This window comes from Henckelia pumila, chromosome 2 (genome assembly GCF_033568475.1).
Source record: "Henckelia pumila isolate YLH828 chromosome 2, ASM3356847v2, whole genome shotgun sequence".
Taxonomy (NCBI): Eukaryota; Viridiplantae; Streptophyta; class Magnoliopsida; order Lamiales; family Gesneriaceae; genus Henckelia; species Henckelia pumila.
The window spans coordinates 135134689-135159999 of NC_133121.1; the positions used below are offsets into that span (position 1 = coordinate 135134689).

The following is a 25311-nucleotide window of genomic DNA, read 5'->3' on the forward strand; positions in this document are numbered from 1 at the left end:
ATTGGTTGGACAGCTAAAAATTTCTATATATATATACATATAATACGTTTTATGTCAAAAATATTACTTATTATTATAAATATGAATAGGGTTGACTCATCTCACGAATAATATCATGTCACAGGAGTGTTATCATTATTATTGTAATATATATATATGCATGCATATATATATGTTGAGTGACGTGGGAAGAAATTTCCCAACGTTGCGGGTTCGACCTTCGCGTGAAGCATATTCCCTGCGAAAATATTGTGAGGATATCAACTGGAGGTTGATCATGTTGCTTTCTTCCTCAGGTTTCTGCCGCTCGTGCACCTCCCTCGATTTAACCCCGCGTGAACCAATGAGCATCTGACTCATATGAGATGAAGTGCCTCCGAAGTCAATCCTTTTTAATATAATTTAAAAACGTATGGTCAGTAATTTGGTTTCTAGTACGTTGTTTTTTTTTATTGTTCTTATTAGATGCTAGAATTACTGATCGAAAAGGTCTTTATTCTGTTAAGAGTGGGTATAATTTGTTGTAGTCCAGAAGGAGTCCGATGGCTATTTCTGCTGGAGTAAATTGGTTAAGGGTATGGAGATTAAAACTTCCTGCGAAAATCAGAAATTTTATCTGGAGAATTCTTTCAAATTGCCTTCCGACGATGACAACATTAAGACGAAGACGGGTAGATGTTCTGGAATGGTGCCCGATTTGCCGTCAAGAGCCAGAAATAGATTTGCATGCTCTTGTTTTATGCCCAACCATTCGAGGTGTTTGGAGCCTTACCTCTCTTGGGAGCTATATGGGTTCAACAAATTCTTTCATTGACTGGTGGAATAATCTGGTTTCCTCTAATGATTCTACTGATATTAAGATAGCAGCAGCTGTGTTGTGGAGCATTTGGCTAAATCGGAATGATGTGGTTTGGAATGGAAAGCATAAACCTGTGACTCTTATCTTTCAATCAACTATGGATATCCGATCTCAATGGAGTGTAGCAAATGCGAGAACTGAATTCAGTTCCCAAACATAATTATGATACCTACTGGCGTAAACCACCACCACATTTTCTTAAATGCAATGTGGATGCCGCGATTTTTAATGATCCTCCGCGAATGGGGTTTGGATGTTTAGTCCGAGATGAACATGGTTCTGTTGTAGCAGCTTCTCATGGATGCATATTTGGAATCTCTGACCCGACATTAGCTAAAGCTTTGAGTATCCGTGAAGCACTCAGTTGGCTAAAAGAGTTAAATTTATCAAATCTCATTGTGGAATCGGATGCACTTTTGGTCATTCAAGCTCTAAAGAACAAGGCATCTGATATTTCTAGTTTGGACTTGATAGTTGAAGATTGTAAATCTCTTGTGTCGGATTTACATTCTTGTTCTTTTGTTTTTGTTCGTCGATCAGCGAACCAAGCGGTTCACCTATTAGCTAGGGCAGTTGGTTCTATGAAAAACAATGCATTTTCGGATAAATTAGCATTATTATTTTAAATAGAAATAATTTGTCATTTCTTTTTGGTAAGTTAATTAAGTTTAATTTTTTCCACCACGTTTAAGATTTGTTAATACATTATCTTTAAACAAAAACCCACTAGTTCTATTTAAATCTGAAAAGGGAAACGGAAAAGTACGTTGTAATAAAATTATTACTAATAATAATCATTGCAATTATCAAATTTTCTTTTTCGGAAGGATGACAATTAATATCATAATTTATATTGGAATAAAGTTTATGGGTAATGCTATATGTACACGAAAAATTACACATTAAATTATGCATTATACTTGATATTACATAAATATCATTGATGTATTTAAAAATAATTTTTTCAAATAAAATGAAAAAATAATTTTATAATTTCATATAAAATATGCAACTCAATGTGTAATTTTTTATTTCTATATACCTGTAGCATTTCCCAAAATTTATTGCCAATTATATCATGAGGTTTTTATTATAAGAAATTAGTTATTATCCATGAACCGTTGGATTTCTTTGGCAAAATCTTTTTCTAGATGATCTTACATTGGTTTGGTTAACACGTGACGCGAGGCTAACTTGCGCCGACATACAGACACAGTGCAGTTGCCGCGTACGCTACACAATGGATAATACCGAGAGTAACATTATGCACACAAAACGACAAAAATTTTCTCAGCGGGTCCGGGCCGTCGCGGGAAACAGCTCACCTCCGCCGTTGACGCCGGCGTCGAAACCGACGGCGCGGCACTTCACCGTGTAGCATTGGTTCACCGGAGAAGCAGACGAAAACGAAGCCGGGAATATATTGGTTGTCCGGCGGTAGGCACCCAGCCATTTCTTCTGCATGAACCGGTGTTTCCTCCACGGCGGGAGGAGGAGGCCTCTGGACTTGAGAGATCGCTTAGCACCGTCGCTCATCACCTTCAGAATCAGCTTGAAAACATCGCTGGTTCCCACGAACACCGCCGGCAAGCATTTCTGGAGACGCTCGTAAGACTCCGTCGGTCTTGCGATCTCGAACTCCGAAGCGAAATCCAACTCGATCAAGTATCTCACTTCATTTTCCGGCCGGACTACGTCGATGAACTCGTGGTTTCCGGCGGTAAGCCCGCCGGAGCTCTCCCACTTGGTCTTGCAAATCGCCACATTATACCCAAAATTTCTCAGAAACGCCATCACATTCCTCCGCGTAGTCTGTTTGCTAGATTTCACGGACGCGAACACCTGCAGAGCTCTCATCACATGACCCAAAAGCACCTCCTGAAACAAATCTCTCTGATCCCGCAGAATCGGCTCAATCAAATCCACATACACCTCGTTCGCATCAGAAACCGAAGGATCACGCTCGCCATTATCCTCATCAAACTCAACTAGCTCCTCCGGAACCGATTCCCCGGCGTCACCGTTGAAGCCGAAGAAGATCCCGGAAAGACTCGGCGAGATGACGTCATCCCCGTCGTGAGCGCTGTGCTCACTCCCGCTGCTGACGTAACCCGGCTCGAACCCATCCCGGCCGAAGATTCTGGCCTTCACCCTCTCACCCAACGGGTCAGTTACTCTCTTCATCCTAGCGTACAACATGCCTTCAAATCTCTCGGTTTTCAATTAAATAAATATCAGTTTCTTGTTTCTTTCTGGAAAAAAAAAATTGATCTTGAGCTTTTGATTATAACTTGGTTTTTTTTATACGGACAGAAAAAGAATGAAAGTATTGATAAATGGCATAATGCCGAGGAATTTACGAAAGAATATTCGAAAGAAACAGTGAGATTTATGAATAAAAAAGAATGGAGTTTGCACGGATAAAGATGGGGCTGGTGGGAGAGTATATACTGAAGGTGTATTCTAGTGTGATTGTTGGCTTTAAAAATAAATATAGGCCTCTGTTTGCAGCAGCAGCATCACGCATATCCGTTGGATTATTCTATCCGTACTGTCACGTAGACGGATCCGATGGAACCACGTGGAGCTACACTCGACATCCAAGCACGTGGCAGGCACGTGTGAGCACCGGGGAAACGTCGGTCTGTGGGTTTATCTAGACACCTTTGACAAAATTTTATCCAATAATAATAATAATAATAATAATAATATATAAATATTGTAGAAAACCAAAACCGATATACATCATACGTTACTACCATCGTTTTTTTCAAATGGCGTACAATGTATTGTTTTTTTGGTATAGTATAAAAAAAAAATTGTGGAAGACAAATGGCATATATTCGTTTTTTGAAATCTAGTCCCGTGAAATTTAATAATAATAATAATAATAATAATAATAATAATAATAAATCATTACAGAACCTACTTTTTTCTTCTTTATCTTTCGGTGATCAAATTAAACCCGATTAAATATTTCGAAAAACTTAAAGAATAATAAATATTATATTATATATCTTTCTCTCACCAGTCACCCCCGCCGATCTTCTACAATATCCGTGGCAATCCGTCAATCTTGTTACGATGAAATTTAATGTTATACAAATAATATTAAAGGTGTAAAGGGACATTGTTATGGAAAGTTTTACACGTACGTACGTGTCTCAAATAGCAATAAATGGGTGGATTTGGAGATGGGGCTGGGCTGGCTTCTGGGTAGACGAGAGATGTAGGATTAAGGGAGGAGTGGCTCTTGGTGATTGGAAGAGGTGAAGGGTAAATTGGAGTTGGGAGAGATTAATGAATGCATGAATGACACTATTAATGATTACTTAGTTTAATTGGATTTCATTTGTCCATACATTTTATCCCTATCATATAGTTTTATTGATTTTTTTTTTTAGTTTCTTATCTTATTGTATAAAATTAAAGAAAGAAACGGATATTCTTCATATATATTCTAGTCTTCTATGGTCATTATTATTATTATTACAATTCGACGTCTCCAAAACGTGTTAGTTGGTGTGGTGGAGGTTTTAGTTTTTATTTTCGTGTGTTTTAGGATCTATAAAGTATAAACTATTCTCCAATGATGTCTTGGGTTCCAAGAAAGTAACTAGTACTATTTTATTTGTATGAGCCAATCTACCATCTCCAGCATTTGCCTGCATTATAATTTTCATTTTCGATCGACTATTTGTAAATGCTTTTAAAGTGATTATGCATTTTTTTTTTTCAAAAATTTGTAAAGAAAAATTCAAAATCGTTTTTTAAAATAATTTACAAAATTATCTTAATCCCTACCATAACTGATGTCATATCAAATTTATAACATTTAAATAGTGATTTGTAAAGTTTATAAGAAGCACTTTTCAGTTTTTTTTTTTAACAAAATTTTCAAGAAAAGCTGAGAAGTGCTCCATAGAAGCTCTACAAAACATTGTCTAATTATACCTGCATGTTGGGGTTATTTAAATAAATATAATAAATTTAAATTTTTTTTAACAAATTTTAAAATTTTTTTAAAAAAATAATAACGTGAGGTTTGAGACCCCGCTTCATTGATGAGTTGGGGTTTGAGACCCCGACTCCTAATTTGTTATTTTCGACGAGTTTCATTGTATATACATTTATATTTTATTCTTATATATATATATATTTTCAATTTTATCATTATTATTTTTTGGTTTTATATTTGCATCTATATTTGTTTTACATGTTTGAAAAAAGTTTGTAATATAATCGAACATTTATAAAAGGAATAATAGTCAAAATAGTCTTATAAGTTTTCTTGTTTTGTGATTTGGTCATGTAAGTATTCAATTTTGTATTTTGGCGTAAATTAAGTTATGTTTTGATTTTTAGTCCTTTTTCATTTAAGCAATATTTTTATAACCAGGTCAGTGATCGAATCGGTCTAACTTAAAAAACGATCCAACAGGTCAGTGATCGAACAGGTCAGCAATATTTTTATTCATTTATAAAATAATATAAAAAATAAATTTAAAATTTATTTATCAATTTATCTTATCTATGCGTTTAGTTGAGAAAAATATAAAATTTGAAATATTAAAATTTTAGAAAAAAAACAAATAAAAATAAAAGTGTAATATTTATAACACATAAGATTAATTTCGATAAATGAAAATATGGCGTCTATGAGGAAATTTTTTATATATAGGGACAAATAATAATAATAATAATAATAATAATAATAATAATAATAATAATAATAATAATAATAATAATAATAATAATAATTTAGAGAAGTTTTGATTAATCGATGAATTAATAAATTATTATTTTAAAAAATATATTTTGTTACTCTTTGAATTGGTAGATAGACATTTGTTTTTTTTTTCAATTTATTAATTACATGTTTGAAAAGTGACGAGTCAGATTAATAGTACTTTTTAAAAAATGAAAGTTAGTAATATTTTAGATGTTTGGAATTTTACAATAATGTAGAACTTCTATAAATTAATAATATTTTGATCAATGATATTCAATTTTAGAAAAATATCAATTAACCGATAAATTAATAAATTATTATTTTAAAAATTATTTTTTGATTGAATGAACGTGGTTTTGGTTATATATGTTTATTTTCATAGATTTTTATAAGAGTTTTTCTAAAAAAATTATAATTTTAGTAATTTATTAAAACTATTAATTTAATATATCAATTCAAGTCGAGACTAAAAAAATTTATCTTTTATAAAAATTATTAATTTATCAAAAATTAAATTTATAAAAGTTTATTTTATCATTTTATTTCATTCTAAATTTTATAATAGAAAAAACATATATGCATATAAAACCTTTAAAATATTTTTATAATTATTAATTATGAAAATAATAATTTTTTTCAATCTCGATAGAATACTATTATATAAATCTATGAAAATTAGTAAAACAAAATTTTCTTATATAATTAATTTTTATATTCATTTTGAATCAAAGATACTCTATCAATAATAATTTATTAATTTATCGATTAATTAATTCATTTCTAAATTAGTGAAATATCATCGACGTTATATTATTAATTTATAAAAATTCAACTGTATTATAAAAATTTTAAACAACTAAAATTTTTTAATCATAACAATCGCTTTTTTTAACATGCAAAAATAATTAAATCGGCAAATATAAAACTAAAAAATAACAATGAAAAGAATGGAAATTATATATATATATATATATATATATAATATGAGGAATTTTCAGCTGCTCAACCATGTTTTTCTACTTGGTCGCGAAAAAGTGATGCGAAAAAACACGGTTGGACAGCTGAAAATTTCTCTATATAATATATAGGCTATGAGGAGTAGGGGTTTCAAACCTCGACTCCTTTATGAGAAGTCGGGGTTTCAAACTTTAACTCTTCAATGAAGTGGGGTTTCAAATCCCACGTTATTATATTTTTTTAAAGTTTTAAAATTTGTTATATTCGTTTAAGTTTTTTTTAAAATTTATTATATTTATTTAAAAACCCCTGCATGTTGAGATATTAACAATTGGATCTATGATATGATAGTATCTCATTATCCAATTATACACGTGTTTTCGTTCCCCGTTAATTTCAGTCCAACCCATTTAAATTGCAATGATAAAATATGATATATTACACCTTTTTTTTTTTAGCTTTTATCGTCAATAATAGGAGGAGTCGAATTTGAAAATTGAAAGATGTTTTAATTTTTTATTAGTGGGTAGGTGTTTCTATTTCTTTGTGGTTCGATATGTACTGAAAAATGAAAATGCATGTGGACGGATTTTCGTTGTTTGTGAGATATGAATCATAAATGGTTTCTGAATTTCCTATCCAACTATTAATGACATTTTTCTCTTTGATTTTTCGAATTCCAAAAAACTAAAGGAAATAGAGACCTGGGTATAAATTGACAACATACATAAATCAAAATGTAAAATATGAAAGAATCAAAATTCAGTAGATGTTATGTGATAACGGATAGTTTATCATGTCCATATTTATAATAAAAATTAATATTTTTTCGTGAATAATCTACATCTAGGCATGCGTAACGGACCGGTTCAACCCGTAACCGGCTCGATAAACCCGAAACTGGCTTCAATCGGTTCAATCGAAACCGATAAGCATGCCTACCTATATTTGTGATTTGTCTAAAAAAATTGACACGTGAGACCATGTCATTTGAGTTTTTGTTTTTAAATTGCAGAAATTATGTGCGGACACCTCTACTAATTTGATATCACTTCTTCGTCACAATCAATCGACTAAGTGATCAAATAACATTTAATTTTTTAATGATCATTATTAGATAATGACTAATGGCTATTAAATTTGGTCCCATAATTTAATTGATGGTAACAATACAATTAGGATATTTTCATATTGATGACATTAAGAAAGTATGAGAAAAAAATTTGATTTTTTGGAAAAAAATTTATTTTCTTTACCCCCTAAACAGCAGTTGACATAAGATAATAATAACAATGAGGTTTTTGCATGTTTATTGTGGTTATATTATTGAGGGATTTTCTAAAACGACCTCTCACAAAATGCCATAATGAAATGTAGTCTTAAACTAAATTAATTTTTAAAAATAACCTTATGTTCCAAAGTTATCCTTTAAATATATTTTTTATATTTAGCCTATCTTTGAACCAATTTATGCGTGAACACAAAATACATATTATATTAAATTAAAAACATACAAGTTCGTGATTAACATTTGAAAGTTTCTACATATATATAAGCATCTAAAAATAGAATAAAATTTTTCATCAAAATTAATAATCAAATACCAGATAAGTTGATGTTTTAATTTATGTAAAAGAAGAAGAAATAATGAAGTAAGAACAATTCTCATTTTTCATATAAAGTAATTAGTGTAGAAGTCGCGTATTCTTTTTCTTCTGTTTTTTTATTTTAAAATTTCAAATTTAAATAGAAAATAAATAATAAAAATATTATTTTAATGAAAATTAATAAAATTAAAAATAATGCTAAATAATAAGAATACTAATGATCATTGTCGTCTCTAAATACTGCGACCATTTATATTGAAAGTTTACTTTTTTATGTAGTGTTAACAGTTAAAACAAGAGACATTAATATTTCAATAATAATTATTATTATAATAAGCTATTTATAATTTTTGCCTATAACTTGAGTAATTTAATTTTTATAACTGTTTTTTTAATTTAAAAAAACACGCATGTCAAACCCAAATATAACTACATAAGAGTAAGTTTATTTAATTATGTTAAATTGTAATAATAAATTGAGATAGAGAAAATGGTAAAATCATGGTATTTTAGGATTTTTAAATAATATAAGGCTGTGTTATAAAATTTAAGTAAGTAAGGCTACTTTTAAAAATTGAGGTTTTTTTTTACGGGGCTAATTGCATTCACACCCCCTGTGAAAAGTCTAAAAGACATAAAACCCCCTAAGAAATATTAATAGGCTAATGCATCCCTCAGTTTTTTAAAATGTGGCACATTTCACCCCAATGTTATACAAACTCGGTACATTTGTACCCTCTCATAGGAGTTTTTATGCTAATTTTTTTAAAACATAGGGTCTAACATACTATTAATTTTACACAGGGTATTTTATGCTTTTTAGACTTTTTACAGGAGGTATGAATGCAATTAGCCTTTTTTTTACGTATTAAAAATTGAGGTTTTAAACAAGCTAGTACAACTAATTTCTCTATATTTTTATATGATCCCAAACAGTATTGTTTCTCTATTTAGTTGTTTACGAAAATAAAGCCCAACAATTTGTTCAAAAAAAAGAAAAATGAAGCCCAACAAAAATAAAAATTGCATATTTATAACATGAACAGGTAATCAGGTTGGATCAGGTCACTACTTACTTGTAGTTCTTTTTTATTGGGCCGAAGTGAATGAAAAGTTGGTCTTTATCCATTCCATTTATGCCGAGGCCCATCCCATCTCTATTCATAGCTCGTACTAGCCTAGTAGGATGGTCCTCAAGTTTTAACCTTAATACAACTACTTTTTTCCTCCTCCAAAAAAAAAAAACTTAATTCAACCACTCTTGAATTCCATCGATTTATATAATAAGTATCGCGCTCCATATATTTAATTCCAGTAAATTATTATATTTATTATACTCTAGACTATTTTCTTCCACTGTCTCTGTCTCTCTCTCATTTTTTGGGTGATTTTGTTTTACTTATAGTGATTAGTGTCTGTCAACGTCTAAAAAAAAAGATTTGAAATTATATTTAGAATTGAAATTGGAATTGGAATCTATGGAATCGAAATTCCATTTTGATATTTAACATAAAGTTAAAATATATTTTAAAATTTGATAGTATAAAATTTGGATAAATAATATTTTGCAAAAAAAAATTATGAAGAAAAAAATTAAAATTTACAAAGTATATAAATTTATTATAAAAAATAATTTAGTTGTTTTATAATCTCAAATCTCATGAAATTACATTAAATTCAATCAATTTTGTTAGAATTTCAAAAAATTAAATGAAATCTCATCAAGAGGGTCAGTGTCGGCTCTAATGGGAGGCAGCCCAGACAGTTCCTAGAGTCTCCCCTTGATACAGGACCTCAATTTTTAAATTTTATTTAATTATAAATATTTTTTATTTAAAATATTATGTGTCTCTCTCGATATTTTTGTTAAAAATTTGAATTGTGGTCAATTTTTTCTACTTTTTTCTCCTCATTTCTTAGGGTTAAAAAAACTTATTTCTTCTATAAAAAAAACATGTTTTTTTGTTGTTAAATTATTTCATTCAGTTGAATTAGATTATTCAATTTGTGTCGAATTTGTCATTTTTATTGAAATTTTATTGTCTATTTGTATATTGCGGTTGATGTTTTATTTTTAATTTATTTAGTTTTTTGTATCAGAGATTTTAAAATCTTTTAATTTTCTTATTCGAATATTTGGCTGGTTTTTATTCAAATAAATCATAATTATTCTTTTCATATATTAGTATTTAAATTATATTTTTATTTGTTTTATGATAAAATTTTTTACTTCGTTAATTTAATGATTTTTATTCTATTTGTATTATGTATTAATATATATCTGGTTCGTGAGATTAGAGAGTTCATTGATTTTTTTTTGTTTCAATTTTTTCCCCTTTTATTGTCATCATTTATGTCATTATTTTTAGTTGAAAGTATTTGGAATTTTGATTATTAGTTAAAGTTATCGTATCGATATTTAATAAAAAAATTATTTAGAACCTTCTACTACTGAAAGTCTAGGGTCATCAGTCTAAGCCCATCAAATATCAATCTCATTTTGAAATCTAATTTTGCCAAATAACTCAAACATCAAAACGATATTTTCAATTTTAAATCACATCAAATCAAATCTAATTTTATGATTTCAAACACACGGTTAAGCATTGTCCATTATGACGATTTCGATTACACGTGATTGATGTTATTTGACACTGTACAATGCTCCTTTTATATATATTGCCTCTACAATAAGCTAAAGTTATTCCTTCTGATCCTTCAAAACATGTGAAAATAAGTCCAAGGGAAAAACAAGGTAGCACAAATTTGTAAGCTTGCGTAGCACCAAAATCACTAGTCAAATACATTTCCGTGCCACTTCGCCTTCTGGCAATGTGTCATCGTGTTGTATATATATGTATATTATAAACCAATATATAAGTTTTTTTTTTACATAGATTAATAAAATAATTGCAATAGCAAATTTATTTTCTAATTCATTCTAAAAATGTTTGTACGTTTTCCAAATTTTGGTTAATTAGAGTATGTTGTAAAACTCAGAGGAAAAAAAACCAATTAAATGTAAAAACCGAAATACATATATATATATATATATATATATATATATACATATATATGAGTTTTGATATGATGAGCACCTATCATGTTCACTTATGTGTGCACCTGCAGATGTGGCGTTCACCTATTGTATGTAAAGAATGTCACGTCAGCGGTGCACACAAAAGTGCACATCATGAAGTGCTCATAATATCAAAACTATATATATATATATATATATATATATATATAAAAGACAAACGAAAAAAAAAAGTGTATATGATTAAAAGGGAGATAGAACATTCAAAGAATTTCCTCCAAATCTAATTCATGGATCCAAGCTCAACCTAAAATTTTGGTACAATTTCAAGGAATGCTTTCCTTTTTTATTGGGAACATCGGATGGCATGTTATGTCAACCCCCATAAATTGATCAGAATTGTAATGCCACTTGCAACGCCTATTCATGACTTAAATACCACAAGTACGATTGTGTAGCAATAATCTCGCACGTTGTCATCTTTATTATATATATAACAGTAATTTCAAATCTAATATATGATTTCGATTATTATAATGAATACGCAATCATATGTATAATTCAATCCACATCCCACATGCAAAGCTGCAGAGACGACTGACCCATCTGCCTTCTTGCCAATGCCAATCATTTACACTTGTTTAAAATGAATAACAAAATTAAGCTCGAAATCATAATAAACAAAACATGATCACTTGAAAAAAAAAACCTACTCACTCCCCGTTCCACTCATTTAAATCTGTACGTGTATGTTTTCACATAAATTAAAAAAAAATGTTTAGAAATGTGAATTTTATAAATAAACTTCTCATATTGTCCTCATTTAACGAAGATTTTAAGATAAAAAAATTGTACAAACAGTTAAATATACTGATTTAATGGAGATAAATTGATGAAATATTAGAAAAAATAACATTAAACATGAAAATAAAAAATATAACCTAAATTAGTTAGAAATAGAGAATAATAAATTGTACCTCTTACTCATGATCTGGTAAAATAATATATATATTTTTTGAGAATACAAATACAATCTTGATCCAAATAACATATTTGAACACATCTACAAGATACAACAAACACACTCGATGGAGTACCACTTGTTGTGCAAGAGGTTAGGAGTTTAATGTCTACTTCAATAGTTTATTGGATTAACATGTCGCATAGGGATTGTCTAATGCGATTTATCTAGCTAACGTAGTTTCCAGGCTATTGCATTAATTCAAAAATTTACACAGTGCGCATCGAAAGATAGCAGCCGCGAGTTCTCACGTCATTAAAAAAAACTCATGTATCGACTCGAACCATGTATACAAAAGCTAAAACAAGCTAAAAGATTGTCTTAGATAGATAGTGTTTGGGAGAGTTTATAGCACAATTCTCTCCTTTTTTTTAACAAAAAATTGTATTTTTTTTTAAAAAATTATTATGATTATTAAATATAAAGTAATTAAGTAAATGCATGAGAAAAAAAGAGGAAGGGTTTGGTGTATCTCTTCTTCCGCGTAGCTTGCCAGCTGTCTCGCCATGGATCTCAGCTTGCGTAGCTCTGTGGACCCGACACCTCAATAGCTATTACATTTACACACACTCTACACGTAATTCTTTACTCCAACCTTCTCCCCCTTCATTCTTGTTCTACACTTCACTCACCCACACACCTTGTCCCAAATTATATGGGATTCTTGGATAAAGATAAAGATTACAGAGAAACGGTGGAAATCCCATTCCGGAGAGAATTTTAAATTGGGTTTTTTTGTTGTTGAGGGTGATGGCTAAAAGTGGTGTCTTTGAGAAGGATCCGACGATGGTGGCGAAGGCAGTGGAGTGGAAGAAAGAATTGCAGAAATTGGTGAGGGCGATGGTGGATGAGGATGATGTTAATTTGGAGGCGATCGATAGAGCCCATCAAATGCTCTGTGATTTGAAGGAGCTGAAGTTTAAGAAATCCGTTTCTTTGAAGCTTCACTATCAACGATTCGATCATGGGACGGTGCCGGAGGAGTTTAGGTGCCCACTCTCCAAGGAACTCATGAGGGATCCTGTGATTGTTGCCACTGGACAGGTTTTTACTCTTTACTTTAACACGTTTTTGCTAGTGGGAAAGTGCAGGATTTTGTTGAATATATTCATCTTGACCGGTGATTTTGCATTAGCTCGTGCTTTAATTTTTTTGCTAAAGAATATTGATGCTCAAGTTTCCCCCTTGTTTTCTTAAATATATTCCTGTATGCACTGCTGATATTCATTTCATCAGTCGTTTTTTGAAGATCCAGGGGTAATGTTCTTTGTGCTTATTGATACAAATCTCTTCCCTGTTATACTGTATCTTTGTTATTGACATATTCCCAACGAATTTGGCAGACTTATGATCGGCCCTTTATTCAGAAATGGTTGAAATCTGGGAATCGGACATGCCCGATTACTCAACAAGTACTCTCACACACTATACTCACGCCCAATCATTTGATCCGAGATATGATAGCACAATGGTGCAAGGATCATGGGGTCAGAATGCCAGACTCTGTTCAGTATACCAGTGAGGAGGTGTTGACCGAAGCTGATCGAGTCCATTTCATTTATTTGCTCGAGAAAATGTCTTCTTCGGCGTCTGATCAAAAAGAAGCCGCGAAAGAAATGCGATTGTTGACGAAACGAATGCCTTCATTCAGGGCACTTTTCAGTGAATCTGTTGATTTCATACCTCAGTTGCTGTCTCCACTCTCCAACAGCGAGTTCCAGACAGAGTTTCACTTGGAACTCCAAGAAGATTTGATCACCACGCTTTTGAATCTCTCCATTCACGACAACAACAAGAAACTTGTTGCCGAAACTCCAGTGGTGATTCCTCTCCTCATGGATGCATTGAGGTCCGGAACTATCGAAACAAAGAGCAATGCGGCTGCAGCCCTTTTCACGTTGTCCGCCCTCGACTCGAATAAGGAGCTGATCGGAAAATCCGGTGCCTTAAAACCTCTAATCAATCTGTTAAACGAAGGGTATTCCTTAGCTATGAGAGATACCGCTTCAGCCATCTTTAATCTATGCATCATTCATGAGAATAAGCTGAGAGCCGTGAGAGATGGTGCGGTACCAGCAATCTTGAAAAAGATAAAGAGTAGGATGCACGTTGATGAGTTACTCTCCATCCTCGCTATGCTATCGAGCAATCAAAAAGCAATAGAGGAGATGGGAGAACTCGGGGCCGTCCCATGCTTGCTCAGCATAATTAGGGAGACGACTTGCGCCAGAAATAAGGAGAATTGCATCGCCATCCTATACACTATATGTTTGAGCGATCGATCCAAGTGGAAAGAAATAAAAGAAGAAGAAAATGTATTCGGCACAATATCCCAGCTTGCTCAAAATGGAACTTCGAGGGCCAAAAGAAAAGCCGGCGGCATACTGGAGAAACTAAATAGGGCCGTCAATCTCACCCATACAGCATGATCGAATCCAGTTTTTCGAGCACACGTATCCACGTATCCTGTAAATTCTCCGCCATCATAAAAGTTAAGGTATCTTATGGTTGTTTTTGCAAGTCTCAAACTTCCTTGTGCATGTATATTCTTTATCTAAACAAGGGTTTGATCTTAATTTTACTGTGGGATGCTTTATCTATAAATTTTGCTGATGCACATGGTTTTGGAGGAACTGTTAAAGTTTCTGGTTTAAGTGATCTTTGGTTTTGGATCAACTGTTGAAGTTTACTAATAAAGCAATGTAATGTAAAAAAAGCATTAATAGTTGGTTTTGGATTTATCTGAAAGCGATTGGATCCCACTTTCTCGGAATTTTGCGATTGATTATTTTCTTGAAGTGTTGTAGTTCATTAAAAACTTGTTGGAATATTGATTCTTTTCTTTCAATGGACTTCCCATTTTCTCTTCCATGAAAAGGGAGGGGATATTTTGTTTTGCATTATTGATGGTTGGAATTGTTTTGTGATGTTGAATGATGAGATTTGTATTTAGGGGATGGATCCAAAACAAACACCAAGCATAAGCATAATGAAGGAGTGATTTCCAGATTGGATTTTGGAAACTTTATAAGATGAAAGAATTTGAACATACACCCTTGTCTTGTGGTCCATCCCATGGCCTGCAAAACTTTTCTACCATACATTTTTATCCTGCAGTCCATATCGATGTTTATAATTTCTTTTTTTTTAAAAAAATTAAATATTATTTGTACTTCGAAAATATATAGCAATAGCAATCTAAGAACAACTCCACTTTTTGTCACTCTGTCTTCTCTTTTATTTGTCAACTCTGTGGACCCCGTTTTTGTTACTTATTTTTATGATATAAAGTGATCTTTTTTTAATAAAAAAAAGAGAGAAGGAAATTAGCTTAAAAAAGATTAAAAAAAATGAAAATAAAATACAAGTTAAAGGATAAAAAATGAAAACAATATATAAGTGATAACACTACAAATAAAAATTCACAAAAATTAAAAAAAAAAACAAATTACAAGATTTAAAATTAAAATCACCGATAACATGATCAAAAGTTAAAAAAATACAAATAATAGAACAGAAAATGTAGTTCTCTCATTTTAGATGTGATTTACTATTTTTTTTGTGGACAATAAACGTGTAATCAAATTACACTGAATTTTCCATAGCTCGTTTGTTCGCAATGATGTGTTTGGTAATGATAATTAATACATCATCTTTTTTACGTTCAAAAAAAAAACACTGAATTTTGAAATTTTTCTGTTCGAGCGCAACCTTAAACATGAGTTGCAAAATATGTAGATTTGACACGTGTTATGTTTTTTTTTGTCTAAGAATATAATAATTGCTCAACTTTTCACTTGTACGTTGATTGAGAATTCACTTTTTGATTGAAAATAATCGGTATGGACAAGTGAATATGGGGCATTCATTCAAAACTTAAAAAGCAATGTCCAACATAATTGACAAGCAAAATGATTTGATACAAACAATGGTTTTTTTTTTTATTGATGATTTGGGTTCATCCCCCAACATGTCAATTTATGATTTGCTAAAATAGTAGGGGTCTACCACGTGTTAGTGCGGCACTTTGATTCATTTCACAATATAACAAAAGGGAGAGCAAAATATAGATATGCTTTTTTTAAAAAATTTTTTTTAATAATATTAAAGTTTTAATTATTAATTTTCAAAATAAAATACCAAGGATTTGCCTTCCGAATTGAGTATATAAATTATTATACAATTATTGAGTAAATCTGTATAAACAACAGTTCCTTCTATTATTGTGTGCATGTATGTATGTGTGTGTATATATATATATATATATATATATTTTTTGAAACAGAAACCAATTGCATTTAAGAAATCAAATCCGGTACAATAACATTAGAAATAACAGTAGGAGATGGAACGAATCTTCCTGCTAAATCAGACATCCCCTAGCTAAAGCATGGACAGCCTGGTTCGCTGATATTCTAACAAAAGCAAAATTACAAGATGAAACATCTCGAGCGAGTTGTTTGCAATCTTCGATGATGAGGTTCACATTTCAGAATGTAAGAAATATGGCCACCGGTTAAAGGAGAGACTTGAGTTCGAATTGAGGTCATGATAGTGAAAAAACATCATCATTATATAATAATAAGAAAATCAAATAAATATTTCGTAGATTGTGATATGGATTTTAGGTAAACTTTCACATGACGTGTTATTAGTTGTTAGTATGGGTGAAAACGAGCCGAGCTACTTGTGAGCAGCTCGCGAATAGCTCGGTCAAAACTCGACTCGAGCTCGGTTTGATCGAACTCGACTCGAGCTCGATTGCTCGAGTAGCTCGAACACACATCGAGCTCGAGCTATCAATGTATATGATCGAATAGCTCGCGAGCTACTCGATCATATATATGTATATATATAATATAAATATAAATATAAAAATATAATATATATAATCTTTTATTTATTTATTCATATATTATTTATTTATATATATATATATTTATTTATTTATTTTTCGAGCTCGAGCTCGAGCAACTCGAACTATAGTTGAGCTCGAGTGCAAAAATAATTACTCGATCGAGCTCGAATAGTCAAATACGAGTCGAGCTCGAGTAGTATGATACTCGGCTCGGCTTGACTTGATTGCACCCCTAGTTTGTTAGTAATTCGAGTTTTCTTTCCTTTTTCTTTATCATTTTCTGTACCTAAGAAGACATGTGTTACGGTTGGGGTTCTGTTAGGATTTAGACATTAGAGTCCATTACTTAGAATAGCAATGGCAACGTGCTAATGTTTGTTTGTCCTAAAATCTTTAGTTTGATACAAATATCGTACTTGTCTTGATGTTTCATAATTGCTTTTTAAGAAGAAGTTGATTCGATTACAGTGTGAGTCACACAGTAACAGAAATCTAATACATATGTTTTTTGGTAAGCTTATTGCCCAAACTCCAAATATTTCAAACGATTAAAGCTTGTTCCTAACAAAACCTCCTAAGAAAACAAGAGTTTCGGTCCACATTTGAGTGTCTAAGTTGACAGAATAAATGAATATTTGACTGATGATCAGATGTTTTGATTCTCCTAAAAACACTCTCTCGGACGAGTTAAAACGTAAAGAAAGAAGCTCATAGAAAATATTCCATTTATATTATCCTTCCCTGAGTAAAATGTGCAATCAGACTATTATCATTTTCAAGTTTCAACAACTGCATAGACTTTCAAACAGCTTAGGTAAGCACAGCAAAAATTTATTACTTTCTCAACCATCTAAAATCGATCGAACGAAACACGCAAAAAAACATCTATGTCGAAATGGCAGCATAAATTATCAAACGGATGATGTTAAAAGGGGAGAAGTCTTCTACAGCACTGTACAAGTTTCGATTGTAAGCAATGTACATTTCCAAAGATTTGGATCATATGGCGCCAATGTGCTTTTGACTGCATACTTTGGGGTCAAGGAATATATGTGCTGAGCTCATTTACCAACAAAGTTGTGGGTGTTTCTCATATACTTTGCCTCGGTAACGCACATCAATCAAACATCCATTTCAAAACTCGAACAAATGATAAAACTATCAATCCGTCTTATATGCCCACCCGTGCTTCTCCAGATACGCTCTTACAGCTTCTTTTATGGCCAAATTTGGTATGAGCTGAGAAGCATAAAGCGGTTCTCGGGTGATGGGATCAAATTTGCCCACCTAAGAGGGGATGAAGTTGGAGGGTAATTCCACGAATTTATATGGCTATTGACTCAGAAAAGATATGAGAAATGTACCTTCACCAGATGGTCAAGGATCACTGCTCTCTCATATGTAATCCCACATGGAGTAATCACAGGGTCGCGGAATATGTCCAAAGTAATTTTACAACAAAGATAATCTGGTACCTGAAATAATAGGAAAGGTGGTTTCAGAAGAGCCAAGCGAGGGAAACAGGACACACATGGGGACCGTGACGGTTACCTCAGTTGGAGTGTCATCTACAGCAGCTTTGTCGAAAACTCTGCCTAGAGCTTCGATTTGATCTCGATCAAACTTGGCAGTTTCGTCCACAAAACCTTCCCTATCAGAAGTATCAAGGAACTGTTTCTGCTTCAGAGCTGCCATACATGCTTCTCTGAGTCATAGAGCCATTCAACAATGTAGCATAAGGTAAGCAATTCAAAACACCAAAGGCAGAAGGGAACAATGCGAAAGTGAAACAAGTTCTAAAAAGAAAGCACATAGAAAAGAGAGCAATACTACCTTAGGTTTTGAAGTTTCCACGAACGCTTGGTAGATTCATGTTCCCATGTCAGGTACCTTGCTGTTGCAAGCTCCTGCCATATCTCCTCTACCATGTATCCTTTCGGGTTTGCACTCCTACCAAGGTCCAATGCCTATGTTACATCGAACATGACATAAAATTCAAAAGCATATCCTCCTCTACCACAAACTTCAGTTGTTTTTTTCAACAAAAAAGGAATACAATACAAAGATGCCACAATTGCATCAAGATACTGATATCCCAAACATTAATCACGACCACTTGCATGAATAAGATGGGATCATGTGACAACTGCAGATTAATATTCGTACGAAATAAATCGGAGTATTGAAACTATCCATATAGTACACAAAAAGGACAATTTACAACAGATTTTGGCATCCAATTACTATGAACCACATAAAAAGGTAGGTAAGCTAAAAAAAATATCTGACACACCAAATCAGTTTACAATTACTTTGTAAAAGTTAAAACTGGCAGCAAGCACACGAGAAGTCTAGATTGCCTGGGAAAAAAAATCAAGGGACCTATCATAAGATCATCACCATACAGGAAACCATCACAAGGCATGTTCGTCCTGGTCACTTGAAAAGACAATTCTCCTACCCTCCTGAGCATTTGGACAATTTCAAAGAAATTGTGCTCTAAACGCTTTACTCAACCTCAGTCTTACTGCACTTTCTTCTCATAGTTCCTGATCAATATCACTTCAAATACTTCCAAAAGCACCACTCAAAATAATGCCATTGAAATTCTAAAATATTTAGCACTGACAGGTGGCCACCATAGTTATGATAAGGGGAAAAAGAAAACCACCATCGTCATGACATTTGCCAACTTTCACCAGCACCACCCATATATTACATGATGTGATAAAGTAAAAGTTAATTATTAACTTATATACACAATCACAATCAACTGTCCCTGGACGGGATATATACATCCATGCCACAGCCCAAAACCAAAAAATTGCACCATGGCACAAACTACACAATTATTCCACGTTTGTCATGAAGAAAATCTTTTTAAATCCTGTATCACTAAGACGTGTGATGTGTGATCTCCACAAACTGCAAGATAGACGCGTAGTGCATACATTCCACATTTCACACCTTCATACACTCAAATGATACAAACACTTGATATTATCCTGATCATTGGAGATATTAGATATTCTAAAAAATGGTGGTGTGTCACGACTTTCAAGGCTGAGGCTGAGGCTGAGGCTGAGGCTGACAAGGAGGAGAATACAAACAGGTGGGGATTAGGATCAGTTGCTATAAGATTTTGATATTAGTACTTAGTAGCCACCAAATATAACAAAAAGAATGTGCGAATTAATAAATATCACCACCATGGAGCAAAAGATACTTGGCTTTGTCTTGTATTACTATAGGAGTTTTCCGGTAGTGAGCTGCATGCTGGCAGGTGAAAGATTTTCAAAGCCATGTTCTCGATAAATAATAATAACAATAATAATAATAATAATAATACTAATAATTTGCATTTATGAAATTTCTTTGCCCTGACAAACTCATATAGTAGATTGTCAATAAGCAAGGACATAGTCACATAGATAACAAACAAAAACTGGATCGATGTGGTTATACAACAAGTGCCTTCTTCACGACACAGTAAATAATCGAACAATAACAAAACAAACAGTATCAGCTATTATTAATATAGTGCATCCAGTATCGACTAAATTACAAATGCAACAATCATGCAATTATGGTGTTGCCAGATCCATTTATTGGTCCAGTATGTTGGCGGAGGAGCCATTACATTATAGTGTACTTTGATATTGCCAGGACTATTATATGCTGAACGAATATGATTCACAGATCTGATGCCATGTGTATGAAGATTTTGGTTTCAACCACCAGTCGTATACGTCAAACACGGGTCAAAGTACATTTCTGAACAGAGATACTTTACAGGATGATTGAATAAGTTTAAATCAATACTATAGATGTAGGAAACAGAGAAGGTGTCATAACTACATGATAATAGCAAAGAGAACTTGGTAAACACAATCACGGAAAAGAAAACGTCGATGCCTATATCAGTTTCAACACATTTATAACAAAAAACATCACAATAAATAAACTTCTCCAAGATACGGGATGGAAAATTTTATAACAAAAAACATCACAATTATGTGCTAGTCTCCTGAACATCACAATAAACATTTACAACAAAAAAACATCACAATAAACGCATGTCCCCAAGGAAAACTTTATACAGAAAACTCTGTGCTAGTCTCCAGAATCTTCTCCATGATGCAATCAAATAAATAGTTTTAGCAATGGGAGATTAAATATGATCACAAGGTACTTGGGCTACTAATGTGAGCGTGAATTTTACCAATATCAAGATATTTATTATGCAATCTACGGGAATAATAATAATAATAATAATAATAATAATAATAATAATAATAATAATAATAATAACGACAACAACAAACATTCGTCAAGACATCAATAGACGCAGATGAAAGTAGGTTTACACAAGTAAAACAGGATAACTTGTCATTGAAGTGAAGAAATCAGTTCATGTTCCTGGTCTGTATCATGATTTAGAAAAAGATATGAACCCTAGGCCCCTAGCCTCATGCCTCATTCTATCCAGTTGGAAGTTTAAAAGCAAATGTTGCATTTCTTGAATTTTAAGAAGTAAAAATATAGTCAAAAGAGAATCGTGTGGTTTAATCATTTATATTTATCACTATGCCGAATAGAACTCAATTGATCTATCTTAATTTAGAACACAATCAAAATCAAATCATATCAAAGATATATCTTGATCTAAATTATATCAAATCTGGTCCCAAAATATGTGCTCTCATTTGACAGACCCCCTCAAGTTACACAGAGAATCAGAACTAAAGTGTTCAGCTTGTAGCAGAAAAATATTTTATTCTGGGATGTTGTATTTAAAATCAGAGAGACAGAAAGCAGGGAAGCACAGACAGGATGTTTCATCTTCAATTGAACAACAAAAAAAAGTTATTATGATTGTGTCCACTAAATAGTAGAAAAACAAAGATGAGATGTGGACAGTAAAATCACTCATGGTTCAACTATAAAGTCCTACATCTACGAGAAAACGCCCATCATTGAGCTAAAACTATATTCATCTCTGATTTATGGTTCAATTATCATCCCTTTCTACAGGTGAAAGTATCTTGTCGTAAATATGATGGGAAATCCTTCATATAACTCATCGCAATCAACTCATGTACGTGAAAAATCATAACATAAATGAACTTAATCTGATTCAATATACACTTTCATTTCTCATATCATGCAAGAAGCAAAGTGGGAAGCACAGAAGAGAATACAATCTTAGGGAATTCAGATAAAATACCCTTTTCCAATTACATCATGAAAATTAAATAATTTTGATACAGTCCCAGATACGAATCCCAGTGAAAAGTTCAAGGGTGTGGTAAGGTGGTATATGTTGTAAAGTCAGGTGGAAATGGTAGATATCATGATGGTCAATGAAAAACTCCTCTTTTGTGCTTGGGGAAAATGGCATCAACTGCCTTGATGTCTTTCAATATGATGACGACCAACCTTTGAGTGATTAGTTTCACGCTCACGTAGGGCTTGTACCAACCATTAAAATCTACATGTATGCGACAAACTTGAAGACAGTGAGGAGCAAGCTGCCAGCATATGCATATATCTCATTGGCTATGATAGTGGCTGAAACTTGAAACCATCCTCACCACCAACCTATAGTTTCCAACAAGATCTAATAACAAAGGTCTAAATCCAAGTAAATATTTTATTCTAATATTTAAAAAAAGATGATGATACCACCAAGATGAAAGAGATACTCTCGATGTATGCACATGCATCCATTCATTTACCAAGTGAAACTTTTCACATGCGGTAACTTTTCCAAAAAGGTAAACATCAAAGTACCTTCTCCAATTCCTTGACACCTTCCGCGTATTCTTTCCTTTGTAACAGCGCAAGACCGAGCATATAGTGACCCTGTTATTAAAAAAAATACACGTGTCAGTGGGACATGAGACCGTTATCACCGAACTTCGTGTTTAAATGCTCAGAAAACAATAATGCACATAAAATTAACAAAACCATCACAAATAAAAAATCGATAGAAAGATTTCAACAATATTATTATTCAAGTTTGCCCAAGATATCACATCCGATAAAAAGGAACTAATAAATGAAAATAAAAACTAGATCGATCAAAATCGAATAATGATCACCACTAACCATTTATCAAAATTAAAATTCTCTATATCTGCCCCTAAAATACGTCTGGAATCTTTTAAAGCATTGCTCCAAACAACAAGACTACAAGAGTATATAGTAAAGACTTTTTGCAATTGACTTGCAACCTTTGCAATGCCTTGATAATGAGGTAGGGAACCACAGGGAATGTCTGGACTAGCAATCTTGGTATTTGCTGGAAAATCGGTAATGAATACAAGACATCCCAATACAGTAGATAACATACGCAAACGATTAACACAAACAGAAATGGAAAGTGCTTTGACAAATTATTTAGTAAACCAGACCTTAACGGAATGATGATCAAGCACAACCGCTTGCCTACAATCCTCCTCCACTCTCTTCCAGTCACTATACCCAAAATGCGCATAAAAACCCACATAAGAGCAATAAATTATAACATAAACAAATTCGAAAAAGAAAAACCCAAGAAATCAACAGTCAGAAAGATTTTCTGTAAATGCACTGATCGCACATACTTCCGCTTGAGATGGCACAGAGCCCGGTTCGTCCAATACACCGGAACATTAGGACACAACGTTATAGCCTGAAACCACAAGAAACGAAATAATAACTAAGAAGATCAGGGGAAAAAAACAATTTTTTTTCAGAAACATTGAATATCTGCCGATCCACAACATCTGATGAACACGTAAAAACAAAAAGCAAAAAACCTCAGTATACGCTTCAATGGCAGCGGCGAATCGATCTTTCTTGAAGCACGTGTTGCCGTCTTGTCTGAGTATCTCCGCCTGTTTCGCCGCCAACGACGACATTTTTCCCTTCTTCCCTTGACCAAGTTTTGAGATATATAAGCAGAACTTCAACGCTATACACACCCACGCGCAAAAGCAACACGCAGACGTTCAAAAGCGGTTCCCGTCTCAATTACAGATTATTGAATAATCAAACAAGAACAAAATTCCGCTGTAAAGGAGGGGGTGAATGGATTTGTCAAGAACTTTCTTGATTTTACTCTCACCAGGGCTGAGCAAGTTGTGCTTGAAATTTCGAAGGTAGACTTGCGATGGTGGAAGACGGGAAGAGCACGTCAAAGCGGTACTTGGATTGGAAGTTCTAAGCTATTGACAATCCGTTTTTTGCTACGGCCAGCCCATCTATATCCATGTATGATGGTGCTATTAGCCAATCGGAATTTCTTGTCATTTTTTAATTTTGTTATGGCTTTTCAATTCTTCACTAATCACAATATTTAATTGTTATTATTATCAACATAAGTGGAATACGATATTGATAGTGGGATCGCTTTGTTTGTTTGTTTTTTTTGTTGTAATCATTTAATCATATTTTACAATCTGTCTGTTCCAAAAACTTAATTTGATTTGAATTATGATATTCCTATTATGTCTTCAATCAATTCATCCTCTTGCACGGTATATTTACCGGATGAGACATCGAGTTTTTGTATCTTCAATGTGATATTTGTGTTGCAACTTACAAGTATCGTTGTGAAAAAAAATATATTAGGATTATTTTTCTCACGAAAGGAATTTTACTGACGAGGGAAATTAAAAAAAAAAATGAAATCTTTTTTTGCACTGCATGGTACCAACCATGTTCATGTTGTGCACAACACCATATACAAAATATATTTCATCTGTTTTGCGTCATATTTGCACGGTTATTTGCAAGTAATGTTTCTTATGAAAGAGTTTACTAGATGAGACACCTCGTCTTTGAGTCCATTTGGTTAGAGAATTCAATAAGATAAAAACACTTTTTTTTAAAGAAAAAGAAAATTAAAAATATTTTTTAAAAAAATTGTTGTGTTTGGTTCAAAAACTGTTTTAAATAGCTATAATTTATGATTTTCGGGCTTCTACTTCGAACTATATTTAAAAATAAAAACAAAAACATATTTCAACATTCACACAAACATCAAAATGACTTATGTTTTTTTTAATAAAAACACTTTAAAAAACTGAACTTATTTAAGGGTTTTTTTAAGTTACTGTTTATATATCCAAACTTGTTCTTTATATCTCACTAGTATCTCACATGTGCAATGCACAGAATATTATTTTATGTAATTAATTATTAGAATTAATAAGTATAAGTATTTGCATAAATTAGTTATAATTATTGATATA

The 25311-nt window shown here is 32.4% G+C and overlaps 4 protein-coding genes across 5 annotated transcripts; 2 read left to right on the forward strand and 2 right to left on the reverse strand.

Moving 5' to 3' along the window:
* The first annotated feature begins 542 nt into the window (after positions 1-542).
* On the forward strand, positions 543-1485 carry LOC140878471 (uncharacterized). Its single transcript, XM_073282071.1, has 2 exons — positions 543-932; positions 985-1485. The coding sequence occupies exons 1-2, from the start codon at positions 543-545 to the stop codon at positions 1483-1485; spliced, it is 891 nt and encodes a 296-aa protein (XP_073138172.1).
* A 435-nt stretch (positions 1486-1920) lies between these two features.
* Positions 1921-3301, reverse strand: LOC140884780 (uncharacterized). The gene has a single exon (XM_073291639.1). It carries the CDS (start codon positions 3056-3058, stop codon positions 2150-2152), a length of 909 nt encoding a protein of 302 aa, XP_073147740.1. The 5' UTR covers positions 3059-3301; the 3' UTR covers positions 1921-2149.
* A 9488-nt stretch (positions 3302-12789) lies between these two features.
* LOC140881953 (U-box domain-containing protein 9) lies at positions 12790-14943 on the forward strand. Its single transcript, XM_073287642.1, has 2 exons — positions 12790-13257; positions 13557-14943. The coding sequence occupies exons 1-2, from the start codon at positions 12964-12966 to the stop codon at positions 14640-14642; spliced, it is 1380 nt and encodes a 459-aa protein (XP_073143743.1). The 5' UTR covers positions 12790-12963; the 3' UTR covers positions 14643-14943.
* A 2839-nt stretch (positions 14944-17782) lies between these two features.
* LOC140880937 (E3 ubiquitin-protein ligase CHIP) lies at positions 17783-24379 on the reverse strand. 2 transcript variants are annotated; one of them, XM_073285833.1, is made up of 8 exons: positions 23875-24379; positions 23680-23747; positions 23488-23551; positions 22865-22936; positions 18905-19021; positions 18623-18776; positions 18436-18546; positions 17783-18358 (listed from the first exon to the last, which is right to left on the reverse strand). In XM_073285833.1, the coding sequence occupies exons 2-8, from the start codon at positions 23726-23728 to the stop codon at positions 18233-18235; spliced, it is 693 nt and encodes a 230-aa protein (XP_073141934.1). In that variant the 5' UTR covers positions 23729-23747; positions 23875-24379; the 3' UTR covers positions 17783-18232. The 2 variants fall into 2 exon arrangements, with proteins under 2 accessions (XP_073141934.1, XP_073141933.1); XM_073285832.1 differs by having other exon boundaries at positions 18905-19038; positions 23875-24374.
* Positions 24380-25311: the final 932 nt, after the last annotated feature.

What these genes read in the sequence shown, in the direction of transcription:
- LOC140878471 (XM_073282071.1), top strand. Translation starts at nt 543, where the DNA reads ATGGCTATTTCTGCTGGAGTAAATTGGTTAAGGGTATGGAGATTAAAA. An exon ending in GGAATGGAAAGCATAAACCT is followed by an intron (nt 933 to 984) that starts GTGACTCTTATC and finishes AATGGAGTGTAG; the next exon opens with CAAATGCGAGAACTGAATTC.
- LOC140884780 (XM_073291639.1), bottom strand. Translation starts at nt 3,058, where the DNA reads ATGTTGTACGCTAGGATGAAGAGAGTAACTGACCCGTTGGGTGAGAGG.
- LOC140881953 (XM_073287642.1), top strand. Translation starts at nt 12,964, where the DNA reads ATGGCTAAAAGTGGTGTCTTTGAGAAGGATCCGACGATGGTGGCGAAG. An exon ending in TGATTGTTGCCACTGGACAG is followed by an intron (nt 13,258 to 13,556) that starts GTTTTTACTCTT and finishes CGAATTTGGCAG; the next exon opens with ACTTATGATCGGCCCTTTAT.
- LOC140880937 (XM_073285832.1), bottom strand. Translation starts at nt 23,976, where the DNA reads ATGTCGTCGTTGGCGGCGAAACAGGCGGAGATACTCAGACAAGACGGC. An exon ending in TTGATCATCATTCCGTTAAG is followed by an intron (nt 22,937 to 23,487) that starts GTCTGGTTTACT and finishes TTTTAATAACAG; the next exon opens with GGTCACTATATGCTCGGTCT. An exon ending in TGGAAACTTCAAAACCTAAG is followed by an intron (nt 18,777 to 18,904) that starts GTAGTATTGCTC and finishes TCTATGACTCAG; the next exon opens with AGAAGCATGTATGGCAGCTC.